General features: G+C 47.6%; 1 protein-coding gene across 1 annotated transcript in view; it reads left to right on the top strand.

The window, feature by feature from the left end:
• LOC137433398 (uncharacterized) overlaps positions 1 to 15,691 on the top strand; it is a 320,088-nt gene that overhangs the window by 198,586 nt on the left and 105,811 nt on the right. Inside the window, exons 23-24 of the mRNA XM_078785923.1 lie at positions 8,612 to 8,680; positions 11,729 to 11,797. Coding sequence (XP_078642049.1) covers positions 8,612 to 8,680; positions 11,729 to 11,797 — 138 coding nt within the window. The remainder of the gene's footprint in view (positions 1 to 8,611; positions 8,681 to 11,728; positions 11,798 to 15,691) is intronic.

The raw sequence follows: 15,691 nt of genomic DNA, 5'->3' as shown, positions 1-15,691 counted from the left end.
GACATCGTCCGGTTGGACGGGGACCTGATGGTAGCCCCGCATGAGGTCCACCTTAGAAAACACGGTCGTGTTGGCCAACCGGGCGGAAAAGTCCTGAATGTGTGGGACCGGGTAGCGGTCGGGGGTGGTGGCATCGTTGAGCCGGCGGTAGTCCCCGCACGGCCGCCATCCCCCGCCGGGCTTCGGCACGATGTGCAGCGGAGAAGCCCAAGCGCTGTTGGAGCGCCGTACAATCCCCAGCCGCTCCAGCATGGCGAACCCCGCTTTCGCCACCGCGAGCTTAGTGGGCTCGAGTCGGCGTGCCCGGGCATAGACTGGCGGCCCGACCATGGGGATGTGATGCTCCACCCCGTGTTTAACGGCCACCGCTGAGAAGGTGGGCCGCGTGAGGGCCGGGAAACTGGCGAGGAGGCGGGTAAAGCCGTCCGCTGCCGGAAGCGTGCAAACTAAACTCGCCGGGACGGAACCTTCCAGCAAGCCGCTTGGCAAGCCGCTCGGTGAGCTGCTCAGTGAGCCGCTCAACGAGCCGCTCAGCGAACAAGCGAGCGAGCTAAAGGTTTCGGCCTGGACGAGCCGTCTGCGCTTCACGTCGACCAACAACCCATTCGCACATAGGAAGTCCGCACCAAGCAATGCCATTGGCACCCTGGCGGTCACGAACGACCATTGAAAGCGCTGCCCTCCGAACCGCAGGGAGAGGCAGCGCTTCCCGAATGTGCGGATGGGTGTACCGTTGGCGGCAAGCAACGCGGAGCCCCGGCCCACGGTTCGCTTGTCGGACGTGGAGGCGGGGATGACGCTTACCTGCGCTCCTGTATCGCAGAGGAAACGGCGCCCGGACAAGGTGTCCGTAATGAACAGGAGACTGCCGGAATGGCCGACCCACAGGGCCGCTAATGAGCTTTGGGGTCTTTGGGGCCGACCCACAGGACCCACAGGGCGGCCGCGGTGTTCTCGGCGGCGGTGGCGGTGGTGGTGGGCGGGGCGCAGCAGCGGCCACGAGGGACGCTGTAGCCTCTGCCCCGGGATCCACGACGGCAGCACCGTAACTCGACCGCGTGTCGCAAGCCGCGAAAAACTTGTTGCCAGGGCGCGGGGTTCCTTTATTTCAGAACCGGCCAGCGCGAGGTGTACCTTTCGAGGTAGCTGGCGTAGGAAAAGCGCCCAGAATAAGAAATCCGGGGCTTGGTCACCCAGCAGCGACAGCATAAAATCCATCCGCACGGATGGTCGTGTGTAGCCGAGTTCGGGAAGGTCCAGGAGGCGGTCGGCCCGTTCGATCTCCGTGAGGCCGAACATGGCGATGAGGAGACGTTTGAGCGCCTCGTACTTGTGGTCGACCGGCGGGTGCCGCAGGATGGACACGACTCGGGCGGCAGTGCCGGGCCCGAGAGAGGCGACCACGTGGTAGTAACGGGTCTCGTCCGCCGTTATGCCTCGAAGCTGAAATTGAGCTTCGGCCTGCATGAACCACACGTCGGCCTGTGCTTCCCAAAACTCTGGGAGTTTTACTGCGACGGCGTTGGTGGCCATGGCGCGTTCAGTGGTCAGCGACGGCTGAACCAATCGGGGTCACCAGTGAAGTGTGGTGCTGCGCACACACAACTTGCTTGCCAAAGAGGTAGGCCACAACGCGTTTGTTAAAACAAAAGAGTCTTTATTTCGAAAGCTCGAACTGCAGCACTGAGCGGGCTCGAGCTTAGAGCCCGCATATATGTGCCGAGGCCATGCCTAGTCCCCGGGCGTGGCCGATCGGTCGAAGGGCGGGGCATGTGCCATTGGTCCCCGCCTGGGCGCTCGCGCCACCCACTGGTGCGCGGAATTATTGCCCCTTGTGCCAGCCACAGCATAATACATAGCATACATAGAATACATAGCTCATAATTCTGGCATCCAAGGCTCAAACCCCATATGCTGTTGTCGATATGCCTATTATCTCCAAATGTTTTTTAGGTTATATAAAGATATACAATCTGTCTCTTAATGCCCATGTTTTGTTTATGACACAGGCTCCACCACAAGCTTTAGACCAAAAGAGAAAACCAATTGTGCACATTTTAAGTTTGCCTGATGTGTGCGCTGATGTCAACCATACGCCCACATCGACCATATAAAACATAGTCAGTTTGTGTGTTTGTACAGATGTCTGTCCCCCTTCATAAGGGTAGGTTTTAAAGGCCAATCTTTTAACACAAATGTGTGTTCACTACGGTCTATTTTTGAGAATAAAAACAAACTCGAAAAACATTTTCCATGAAAAAGTATTTACGTCTTTTCTATTGGAATTGTAGACGATGGCTTGCAAACCAAGCCTCAAGGGCGGTGTACAGAATCGTTTTATTTTAAAATAACATTAAATACAATGCACAGGGCGGTGAAATTCGTTGCACTTGATGTGCAACGCATGCAGAGTAAACCGAGTGCTCATTTTCGTCCGTAGGATGTCTAATAAATAAAGAAGATATGAGCACACGAGGCCGAGGCTTCATATTTTGGCACGCTCACGAAGCTACACCGTCGAATAAACTGTTCCAACCCGTCATTTTTGATGGCCTTTTATGCTAATTATGAAATATTTGATCATTTATTTGACTGCAATGTCTGTATTGCCCAGGTATTTTTGGACATATTGGTCGTGGCATTCAAAATGTTCTAAGTTCAAGGGTCCAAAAAACACAATTATTTTCACTTTTTGGGTAGCAGGGCTGATATTTTTCAGCTACCTCAGGGAGTGATGTCCCTGCCCTATGCGAGTCCCTGGCTCAGCTGGCTCTGGCTGACAATACCTGGTATGGGCCCCTTGTCCAGGGTAATGGATCCCCACTGCCCTGTGGGGGGAGTCTCCTTAGGCTAAGGTTATGAGAACGACACTCAGATATCAAACCGCACCTGTCGGTCAGCCTGGGCAGTGCTACATCGTAGATGCATAGACCCCATGAAAGTCAGTGGTGGCACCAATTGAGGCATCACGGCATAGCATCTTCAGACAGCAGTGTCCACTTTGGACATCAAGGGCAGCCGTCATCATACCGATGATCTGGCCAGCATGCTGCGCTTATGTGCATCAGACTTCACGCTGCATTTACTGCACCTGCAGCCAACAATGCTCATAGGAATAGGGAATGGGAGAGGGATAGCACACACCTCTACCACTTTAATCGCTTCTCTGTGCAGGTTTTCCCCTGCATTGGCACCTGCTCACCACCTATACAGCCATCACACAATGCACAATACTTAGTAAGCACACAATGAAGGAAAAAGATTCTTTGAAAGCGATGACTCACACCATCATCCATTGATTTATTTCGTCTTCAAATTATAAATTTATGAGTATCTCAGAGGCGTCCCGATATCCTGGACGATTTCCACACTCCCAAGTAGGCCGCCAGGAGTCCCACAGGTTGTCTTTCTCCAAGGCTGGGTGGGCTCTGTGGGTGAATTCCCATTTGTTTCCCAGGTGGCTTTCATGGCACATGCGCAATATGAGAGTGTTGCATTAAGTGGTGCACTTTGCCCTGGAAGAAAAAAAAATCTTACGAATTATACTCTTTCTTACCATTGTTACGTGGTCCCCTCGGTGAATACCTGGTCTCGGTGACCCCCGGACCGTGAGAGGAACTTCGCCAGAAAGTTGTATTATATTTGCGCTTTCGCCACGCAATCCATATGAATTCCACCCAAGAGAAAACTGATGTTCAAGGATATATTTCAATGGTAAGGACACCATACAATTTCAATGATACAACCACGGAGATTTTCCCCGAGCAATCAATAGCAAACCACCATCAACAATTCCCAATCCACAATCAATCCCCTATATGATTAAGATGGCCATCTTATATATGTGTGTTCACTTCGGTACTCACGACCCCCTTTTGGTCTCTGCTCCTCACAATGTCTCTGGGCCCCTCCTGACCAAGATACTGGTCGGCGTCGCCGCACTCGGGCGGTTGAACGAACCCCGGGTGGACGTTTTTCCACCGGGCAGGTATCGTACCAGGCACCGTGGCTGCAGCCCCTCGTGGCCACGCGAAGCGGGTACGGTAGAGCAAGCCAAAAGCCCCACGCCGCTTGCAAGGCGCGTTAGGCCCCAAGGTGCGACCCGCACGCGTCTGTTTAGACGGTGCCGCGAACGGTGCCAGACGCGGGGTCGATGCACGGCCCCACGTCAACTTGACGTCTCCACCGGGCAGGTACACGTCCCGGTAATTCCTCTCGCCAGACGGGCTTCGGAACGCCGCTTTTCCACGCAGCGCAAGGTCGATCCCACCTTTCGTCGGAGCGGGGCGAGGAAGAATACTACTCGTCGCTTTCTTCCTCGTGTGTTTTCCTCTTCCGTTTCCGGTCACTTCCGTTTCCGGACACTTTTCAGAAGGGCTCCTGACCCTCCAACCACAACAACCCTTAATCTACTAAACATGGATAAGCAAAGACCTGAATGGTAATTCACATACATTCACATAAATATGTAACACTCCCCCCCTTCAAGAAAGAAAGTTTGAACCCAGCGAAAACTTTCTTTGCCGGCCAATTTGGAGAAACAAACCAGATAACTCAACCCCCCCACATTATCAGTTCCCCCCGGGCACAGTTATCACTTAAAAATAAAGCAACCAACATTTCACCACACCCCCTCCAGATTACTCCCTCTGGACTAAGCACCAGCAACGACATTGTCCCTGCCAAATCAAACTCCATCTCATGACCCTCTGACTTTGACCGTCAGTTTCTTGTGAATGAAGGTTAAGGGGTTGATCAAAGATCCAAAGTTAAGCAACTCGATAGCACTTTTTCCGGGAGGCCAAGCCAAGTATTCACTACATGGATGCCTTTAGGAACGCGGAGTTCACGGTTAGTCCGTGCAGGAAAGTTCTCTACATGGGCGCCTTGAGGAACGTGGAGTTCGCGGTTAGTCCGTGCATGAAAGTTCACTACATGGACGCCTTTAGGAACGGCGTTCACGGTTAATTCGTGTAGGAATCTTGGCTCGGCGGCTCCGCCGCATTCAGTGCTTCAACTTCTCAGAACTTCCCTAATAATTATGGTGGGACCACTTGTCCCTGTAGTCCCATGAATAGCGGTCTCCTTCTCGGCCACTACTTTGCCAATCCTTCCTTCGGGAGCTGCTGTAACTCAGGGAGCCTCCATAATAATATTGATTGCGGCCACCACCAAAACTACCGCCCAGTTGTCCTCTCCTGTAGACCTCTCGACGCCTACGAAATGCCTTCCCTACTGTTATGGTCCGACCCTCCAAATCCTTGCCATTCCAATTCTTCTCTGCCTCTCTGGCGTCTTTTGTGCTGGCAAACGTGACAAAGCCGAACCCTCTTGACTGTTGCGTTTCCCTGTCTCTTACCAACCGCACTTCCACCAGTGGCCCATATCTGTTGAAGACAGAGGTCAGAACTTCTTCCTCTGTTTTGAAGTTCAGTCCCCCTACAAATAACTTGGCACTTTTGTCGCCATCCCGAGCTGGTGTGGTGTTATTTTCCCTGCTGGGCTCTTTACCAACCCTCAGGTTACCATAAACTTGACCCCCGGCCAAATCATTCCCGATAACCACAGAGACACCCTCTACAGGAAGCGTGGCTTGTAAACCGACGGTGACCGGTCCTGACACCAAATCGGACTCCAAATGGATGACATGAAGTGGAGCACTAACACCGCCCCCGATCCCCTGTAAACGAACACTATCCCCCGTTGCCGTCTCCTCGGACCATGGCAAAATGCCTTCAAGCATTAAAGATTGATGTGCCCCTGTGTCCCTCAATATCCTAACCGGTCTCCGGTTAGTCGAGGCTCCATCCCGTGACACAAACCCCTCTGAAATAAATGGTTGGTAACCCTTTTGATGGCGATTTCTCACAATGGCCATTGCATTTGGAGTCGTAATAGTCGGACTCCGCTCTGGGTCTTCCCTGTTCATGCGGTAACAACTGGACATCAAGTGTCCAGGTTTCTTGCAAAAAGCGCAAGTAGGCCCGGAGGAAAAACTCGTGGTCTGCCTCGGGCCCCCCGAACTATAAGTTTGTCTTGGGCCCGCATCCCTCTGATTTCGAACAGGTGGGGTATCATAGTTGTCCCCATAATCATCTTGAGGCCGCCGCCATGTAAGGTCGTTCTCCGCACCGGGTGTTCCATAACTCCCCTGCTGAAGTCTAGGCGAGGAGTTAGGTTTGTGGACCCCTATTCTGTGGGTTAAGGCATAATCATCTGCCATGGTGGCTGCGTCCCACAACTTTGGTACTTTCTTTTCCTGCAGGTACACTTTGATGTCCTCGTGGACACACTGCTGGAATTCCTCCACCAGGATCAAGTCCCGCAATGTTTCGAAGTCTTTCCCGACTCCTTTTGACTCACACCACCGATCAAACATGTTTTCTTTCACTCTGGCAAACTCCACATGGGTCTCACTCTCCCTCTTCCTGGCATTCCTGAATTTTTGCCTGTAGGCTTCCGGAACCAACTCATAGGCTTTGAGGATGTGCTTCTTCAGTACCTCATAATCTGCACATTGGTCCATTGGTAGCGCCGAATAAATTTCCTGAGCTTTCCCCACCAGCACACTTTGCACGAGTATGGTCCAGGCCTCCTCCGGCCAGTTTAATTGTCGAGCCACTTTCTCAAAGTGTGGAAAAAATTTCGCGACTTCCTTTTCACTGAACGGTGGAACCAGCCTCACATGTCTGCCCACATCCCAGGTTTTCTGGTTAGGTGTCGACCCCGTCAGCAAGGGTGGTGCCTCTCCCCGTTCTCTCATTAACTCCAGCTCCTTGAATTTGATTTCTTGCTGAAGCTCCATGTCACGTTCCTTTAATTCCCTTTCCGCTTTTCTCTCCTCTGCTTCGAGGTCCCTTGCAGCTCTCCTCTCCTCTGCTTTTCTCCCTTCTAACCTTTCCTGGAGTTCTCTTTCCACTCTCCTTTCCTCTGCTTGTTTCTCTTCTCTCCTCTCTTCTGCTTTCCTTTCTTCTTCTGCTCTTTCCTTTTCTGCTTTCCTTTCTTCTTCTTTAATCCGTTCCTGGCTCCGTAATTGCAACTCCAGTTTCCGGAGCTCAACGTCTTCTGGTTCTTCGGGTAGCCACTCCCAGGCTAACTCGTCCCATGTTCCTAATCCCACCATAGATTGTATCACCGTGGCCTGCAACTCTGCCTTCCTCAAATTAGTTCGGACCTCCAAGTTAAAATGTTTGGCCAATTTCAAGAGGTCCGACTTTAGTAACACTCGGAACTGTGCCTCACTCGGTGTTACCGCAAAGTTCTGTGCCACAAACGCCATGGTGACTATCGTTAACACCTGTTAACCTTCACCCAAGACTTTACCCCAATTTCCCCAAAAATTTTCCAATTAATACTTAATTAATAAATTTTAATTAATAAAAATATTATTTTATTATTTTATACAAATACACTTTTAGATCCCGGACGTAGACCCAATTGCGTAATCGTAATTTGGACGAGCCCCCAATTCTGTTACGTGGTCCCCTCGGTGAATACCTGGTCTCGGTGACCCCCGGACCGTGAGAGGAACTTCGCCAGAAAGTTGTATTATATTTGCGCTTTCGCCACGCAATCCATATGAATTCCACCCAAGAGAAAACTGATGTTCAAGGATATATTTCAATGGTAAGGACACCATACAATTTCAATGATACAACCACGGAGATTTTCCCCGAGCAATCAATAGCAAACCACCATCAACAATTCCCAATCCACAATCAATCCCCTATATGATTAAGATGGCCATCTTATATATGTGTGTTCACTTCGGTACTCACGACCCCCTTTTGGTCTCTGCTCCTCACAATGTCTCTGGGCCCCTCCTGACCAAGATACTGGTCGGCGTCGCCGCACTCGGGCGGTTGAACGAACCCCGGGTGGACGTTTTTCCACCGGGCAGGTATCGTACCAGGCACCGTGGCTGCAGCCCCTCGTGGCCACGCGAAGCGGGTACGGTAGAGCAAGCCAAAAGCCCCACGCCGCTTGCAAGGCGCGTTAGGCCCCAAGGTGCGACCCGCACGCGTCTGTTTAGACGGTGCCGCGAACGGTGCCAGACGCGGGGTCGATGCACGGCCCCACGTCAACTTGACGTCTCCACCGGGCAGGTACACGTCCCGGTAATTCCTCTCGCCAGACGGGCTTCGGAACGCCGCTTTTCCACGCAGCGCAAGGTCGATCCCACCTTTCGTCGGAGCGGGGCGAGGAAGAATACTACTCGTCGCTTTCTTCCTCGTGTGTTTTCCTCTTCCGTTTCCGGTCACCTCCGTTTCCGGACACTTTTCAGAAGGGCTCCTGACCCTCCAACCACAACAACCCTTAATCTACTAAACATGGATAAGCAAAGACCTGAATGGTAATTCACATACATTCACATAAATATGTAACACCATTAAATATTTTTTTCTAACGTTAAATATATATATTTTGAGAATGTTTTTAAATGCCCCTCATAGAGCACTCTGCATCTTTATAGCATATCACATGACAATATTCATCTCACAAGAGTTTCCATGAAAATTAACTCTGATTATTGATTTCTGTCAATATAATAACAGTACTTGTATTTCGTCATCATTTTGTATGAAGATTTGTTTCGAATTTTTTTTCTTAGGGAGAGCAAGGTGTTTCAGGTCCTTTAGGACTGCCAGGCCCGATGGGGCAGGGAATTATAGGACTGAAGGTGAGTGTGCGATGGTAATGGTTTCCGCTTCATATGAAGGTATGCCACTGTTATTTGGGGTTACAGGAAATGTAGGAGCCATTTTTGCAGATTGTTGTGTTATTTATATTAATAAAAAATGTCTCTGACTCCATAAAGCATATTTCGGCATGAAAACATGATGCTTGACCTGAAATCGTGTAGAATTACAACTTTTTTTTATTTTATAAATATGCGTATTGCCATGTTACTGCCAGCTCATTGTTTATCCAATTTGATGTGTGTTTATATCTATTTTCAATTTTTGCTGATCACTCAAAAATATAATCTCAACAAGTACAGATACATTCAAAGTACACCACCCCCATGCCAAATAAATAAATAACATATCCTCCGGCAGGCGGCATTGCCGAGGTGCCTTCAGTGCTTCAATTAAAATAAATAAATAATAACCGTAAAATATTTAATTCCTAAATCAATTGGCTAAAAGCATACCTAAACCACCAGTGTTTCATCCGAAACTGCAACATTTTGAAAATTAATTAAATAATTAATTAATCGAAAAAATAAGTAATTAATTGATTCTCCCCTCCCAATACCCACGACCAACCCACACACCCCTCTTCCCCCAACCCCTCCACCACCCCTCACAATCCCTCATCAACCATCACCCTAGCTAACAATACCCCACCCAAGCTAACAATACCCACGACCAACCCACACACCCCTCTTCCCCCCCCCCCCTCCACCACCCCTCACATTCCCCCATCAACCATCACCCTAGCTAACAATACCCATGACCACCCCACACCCTTTACCCCACTCCACCACCCCTCACAATCCCCTATCAACCGTCACCCTAGCTAACAATACCCACCACCCCAACCCCCTCTACCATCCCCTCACAATCCCCCATCAACCGTCACCCTAGCTAACAATACCCCACGACCACCCCACAAGCCTCCTCCTCCCCCTCCCCTCCCCCACCCCTTCATCATCCCCAATCAGTTTCGGAATCCGAGCTCGTAATGTGCCGTTTCTCTATGTACCGTCGCCGGCCAGATCACGGTGAGTTCACAATGTGACCTCACTGGCAATCTCGAAAATCCATAGTCAAGGGTTTTTTTCAGCACATTGTGATTGGCAAATAAATAAAAATTCCCTTCAAATTAGACAGTGATTAATGATTGCCAATGGTTTTTCAGGAGAGAAAAGAAATTGCATTTGGGTTCCCCTTTTAAGGGTCTTTTGGGTCTTGGGGTCTTTTCATTCTTTGGAGTCTTTTCATTCTTTGGAGTTTTTTGGGACTTGAAGGATCTTTGGGGTCTTTTCAGTCTTTGGGGTCTTTGGGGTCTTTAAGGGTCTTCAGGGTATTTTGGGTCTTCTGGGTATTTTGGGTAGTTGGGGTCTTTTGGGTCCTCTGGGTCTTTTGGGTCTTCGGGGTCTATTGGGGCTTCAGGGTCTTTTGGTTCTCATGGGTCTTCAGGGTCTTTAGGGATCTTAGGGGTCTTTTGGGTCTTCAGGGTATTTTTGGTTTTTGGGGGTGGGGGGGGGGGGGGGGTATTTAAGGGTCTTTGGAGTATTTCGGATATTTGGGGTCTTTTGTGTCCTCTGGGTCTTTTTGGGTCTTTGGGGTCCATTGGGTCTTTGTGGTCTTTTCAATCTTTTTAGTCTTTGGGGTCTTTTGGTTCCTCTGGTGTCCTTTGGGTCCTCGGGGTCTTTTGGGGTATTTAGGGTCCTTGGACTATATAGGGTCCTCAGGGTCTTTTGGGTCCTCTGGGTCTTCTTCATCTTGTAGGTCCTTGGGTTGTTGATAGGGGTGAGGGGGGCAGAAGGAGGAGGGAGGGTCTTTTAGGACCTCTGGGTACTTTAGGTTAAGTATTTCAGGTCAGCTGTCTAACCAATGTGTGAAGAGCGGACATACATACAAACACTTGCTGCATTATATATAGAATTATTTTTATTACCCTCACCAGAGGAGAGGGTATTGCATTTGAGTCTGTTTTTTCTTTGTCCGCACAGAATAAATATGATTTTCTCTGCAACCGTTGGGCCGATTGACAGGAAATTTCCACCACAGGTGCAACTCCACCTGTATATTTTTTATGATAATTATGACGTCATATATCACGTGGTATGGGCGCCATCTTGGAAAAACCGAAAAACTTTGCACCTCTATATCTCCAAAAGTGCCACATAGAAAAGATTGAGACATGGCTCAATGTAAAGAACTCTCCATGGTGAATAAAATATGTTAATGATGATGTCATAGGTGCCTCCATTAAGACGTCATAATTCGAAAAGTACAAAACGTCATCCAATCAAGATGAAATTTCTTGAGCGTCATCTAGGGATAAATTGGTGGGGAAAAAAAAAAATGATGGCATCATCGGATTACGTGGTTCGGCTGCTATCTTGGAAAAACGAAAAACATTTGCACCTCTATATCTCCGAAAACGCTGCATAGAAAAAATGGGGACATGGCTCATTGTAAAGAACTCTCCATATGGAATAACATCTGTTAATGATGATGTCATAGGTGCCTCTATTATGACGTCATAATTCGACAAGTACAAAACTTCATCCGATCAAAATGAAATTTCTTGAGCATAATCTAGGGTTAAATTGGTGAATTAAAAAAATAATGATGACGTCATCGGTCACGTGGTTCGGCCGCCGTATTTGTTTTATCACAAAAGCCTTAAAAACCACTGAAGGGAGGGTCTTTTACAACACATCCTGGCGAGGGTCTGCAATCTCCGATTGCTCTTTCTTGTTATTAGTTTTGTTTTATCACAAATAACCTTAGAACTATTTCCATCACATCAAAGCACATATGAGAGAGATGAAAATCTTAAAAGCTTAGTTAACATTATTTCATGAAAAACCATCTATAATTGAAATACTGTATTCCTGACCTGAGCTACATTCAACGTCTGAATCTCTTTCGTTTGATTTTACTTCTTATTTACACATTACTTCATGTGGTTATATTCAAACTGTTTCAAATGGTGTGTAAAAGCACCACATGCAAAATAATTCTAATTCAGAACAATTGTTTGATTCCAGGGTAGTATTGGCCTACCTGGTCCTCCTGGGCTCATTGGTGAACCTGGGGTGGGCTTTTCAGGGCCTAAGGTAAGCCCTCGCATCCCTCTTTTCACACATATTTTGTAATGTCAGTGCAGGTTCTGTGCTTCTACTGATGTCATATTTATTATAGCACACTGAAAACATGCAGAGATAAAATAACAATTATTTGAGTAATGCTCTGGGAAGTGTGTGTGTGTGTGTGTGTGTGTGTGTGTGTGTGTGTGTGTGTGTGTGTGTGTGTGTGTGTGTGTGTGTGTGTGTGTGTGTGTGTGTGTGTGTGTGTGTGTGTGTGTGTGTGCGTGTGCGTGCGTGCATGCATATGTGTACATGTATATACAGTCGGACCTCAACATTCGCGGGTTCTACGTATTCGCAGTTCATAACATGTGATCTGCTTCTCCATTCACGCCTCACGTATTCGCGGTACGAAAAAAAACATTTCCACATCAGGACTGTCTCCTATATCCACCGCCACTGATATTAAATCAGCTGGGGAATTCTTCAACAGAAACCTGCTCTTTCTTATGCACAGATTCACCCCATCTCTTCAATTATCTTACCCATCCTCCCACTCTTGGTACTCTGAATCTTGTGGTGAGGCAGTGGCTTTAAAACAAGAAGGGAAATCCAACTTAAGCTGGCAACCAGCTGGCAACTGGCAACCTCCTCGCTCTCTGCAGACCTGGACAAAATCACAGATTGGGCAAACAAGTGGAACATGTCTTTCAATCCTGACAAATCTCACACTCTTACGATGTCTCTCCGAAAAGACCTACTGGACAACCCTCCCATCCACTTTCTGAATAATCCTCTCCAAGAAGTTCTGTCACTCAAGCTTTTGCGTCTCACTATCTGCCATGATCTTTCCTGGGAAAACCACATTTCAAATCTGGCCTCCAAAGCCAGTCGCTGACTGGGCATCCTGCATCGTGCGAAGTCCTTCCTTGGTACACCTGAGCTCCTCAACACATATAAGGCTTTCATCCGCAGCTCAATGGAATACTGTTCCCCCCTCTGGGCTGGTGCTCCTGCCTCACACCTAGCTCGTCTTCACGCTGTTGAAACCAAAGCGTTCAGAATCATTGGAATCTCCCGCGATGAAGCTAACTCTCTCACTAACTAACCTTCTAACTAACTAACCTTCTCACAGAGAAGGCCTCTCACTCACTCACCGCAGGCAGGTTGGTGGTCTTTCTGTCTTCTACCGACTCCTCTCCGGCCTTGCTCCTCCAGCTCTCTCTGGGCTCTGTCCCCCAAATATTCCTACAGGTCGCACAAGATCTGCCTGCAACCCTCTTATGGTTAAATTGCCAAAATCAAGACTCTCTGCTCACCTTCACTCTTTCATTCCTCTTTTCTCCCACCTCTGGAACAAACTCCCTCACTCTCTTCAATCCCACTCCTCCCTCCAGATCTTTAAAACAGCTGTTCACCACCATCTCTTATCTTCCCCCATCCAAAACCTTGATCTTTTCTACCCCCTCTAATTTCACCCCAAATCCACTTTTTTGAAAGACCAACTTCTTTCCTGGAAGTCCTTGGTGTACTTGTGTTTATACTTCTCCCCCCCCCCCCCCCCCCCTTCCCACGCCGCCTTCCCTCAATCCCTCTCGCTCCCACACATTCCCGATGTCCCTGCTCTCAAATGTTGTGTTTATGTGCTTCCCCTTCTCTCCCCATATTGTCTACCGCTCCCCTTTTTATATACTTTGTTTGTTTGTCTCTTTGATTTGTTTTTGTGATAAATGTTAGCTCTTTCACGAGCCTCGATTCTGTATACAAAAAACCCCCCAAAAAAACAACCAGTATGTCTACTCTATGAAACGTCGCCAGAAAACGTCTGTGAAATCTCAAGAATGAGCTTTCAAACCTATCTCCCTCCTCTATATACTGTTGGCTCCTTGTAAAGGTGGCACCTTGGCAAGATCTGCCTCCTCTGCCCTCTCTGTGTTTTGGCCCCCTCAGGTATCTGCACGTGGACCACCATCAACCCCCTCCTAGTGAAACTGCCTAAATCCAGAACCACTGCTCACCTCCACTCATTTATTCCTTTTTTTTCCCTGTCTGTGGAATCACCTTCCACATTCTCTTCAATCTCATTTTTCCCCAAAGTCTTCAAGACAGCTGTTCACCACCATGTCAAGTCACCCACCATCCAAAATCATGATCCTTTATACACCTGTTGAACCACCCATCCCTTCCAAACATTTTGCTTATGGATCCATATTGTCCACCCTTTGCGTTCTCCCTTACCCCTCATCGTTACCCGCATTCCTTGTTTGTCCGTCTCCGTCTATTTTCTCCTTCCACCCTGCTGTTGGCATTTCTCCTTTCTCCTGTTGTTCCCTTTGTTATGTTGTGTGTCTGAATTGCCTGTAAGAACAGGATGGAAGCCCGAGTGTTGGCTTTCATGATCCAGCAGTAGTTTTACAAAGCCTCCTTTGAGGTAATGACACCAATTCCCCATGATCGTGTTTTCTGGGGTTAATAGCCAAATGTTGAACCCGACAACCAGACAACACAAGTTAATTGAAGTGATCAGATTTAATAAATAGTGGAGGGGAAATTGGAGGAGAGAAAAGCACACATCAACAGCAATTACAGAATCAATGTACAGTACTGTACAATAACAATTTATTAGATACAGATCACTGAATTGAAAATATATAGAACGCTCATACTCTGTGAAAAGTGTAGCCGCCGTGTCGCCATCTTGGTTAGCACGTTATATTGGGCCAAAGGTGTTTCTTTCTAAATCATGTCAAATCAATTTAATTGGCCAAAGGTGGGCTCCATTGAGGTTGTAGAGACAACTCAAGGATTAACAAAGGAAATTGGATGCACCTGAGCTCAATTTGGAGTGTCACGGTAAAGGGGTTGAATACTTATTGATTTAAGATATCCAGACACTAAAGACAGCTTTTCATTTTTAATTAATTTGTAAAAAAAAAATCAAAGAAAGAAAATTCCCCTCTGACATTATGGGGTATTACAGTATGTGTAGGTCAGTGACAACAAATTTCATTTCAATCCATTTTAAATTCAGTCTGTAACACAACAAAATGTGAAGATGTCAAGGGGTGTGAATACTTTCTGAAGGTACTGTATAATTCCCCCTTGCACCCACGTTACCTCGATAACTCGTTTGGCTTAACCATTTGCCTTAATCATTCACTCAACAAATACCGTCACACACTGGGGAATTCACAAACAAAGACGATCGACAAACCCAGATGTAGAGCCTGGTAAAGTGTCCAAAGCAAACTGGGTGAGTATTCCAGTTCCAGCAGGAGAAGACTGACGCACGCCGCCAGTGTGTGTGGAACACAGTGGAAGGAACCAGTGACCTAGCTTGTTCGGTAACTGAGTAACCCTCTCTGCAGGTGCAGCATCCACGCAGCAATATATATATATATCCTCTGGATTGGTGTCATTCTAGTACCATAATCACAAGAATGAAAATCTTACAAAAACACACAGGGCCAGAAAATGTGAGAAGTTTGAAATCCTCTGGGAAAGTCTTGCAAAACTTGTCACATTTTGTACCTCATCTTGTATAAGGGAAATGTACAAATAAATTATTAATTTACCTTTTTTAGGGTAGGGGGAAATATTTTTCAAGCCGCTTACTGTGGCCTGCTAAATTTATTCAATCATGGTGGTCAGAGATTGAAATATACGAGTTAGCGAAGATTGCGGAGAGGCCTTTTGTTGGTAAGGAGACCTTGGCAGGGATTATAAAACAAAGGATGTGGAACTGATGTTATTGTCGTACTGAATTGTAATTGTAAGTGAAAAATGTCAGCATCGATGTTTTTAAAACTTAATTTGGAATAAAGCAATTTTTTATTGTGAGATGTTTTCTAATGTTATTATGGGTGTTGAATTTTAAAATGTTAGAGTTTCATGATTGGTGAAGCTTTTGCATCCTGTTGTCCT

Source organism: Myxine glutinosa, chromosome 10, assembly GCF_964187855.1.
Source record: "Myxine glutinosa chromosome 10, kmMyxGlut1.1, whole genome shotgun sequence".
Lineage (NCBI taxonomy): Eukaryota > Metazoa > Chordata > Myxini > Myxiniformes > Myxinidae > Myxine > Myxine glutinosa.
The sequence above is the reverse complement of the archived record's forward strand: the minus strand, read 5'-3'. Positions and strand labels throughout refer to the sequence as shown.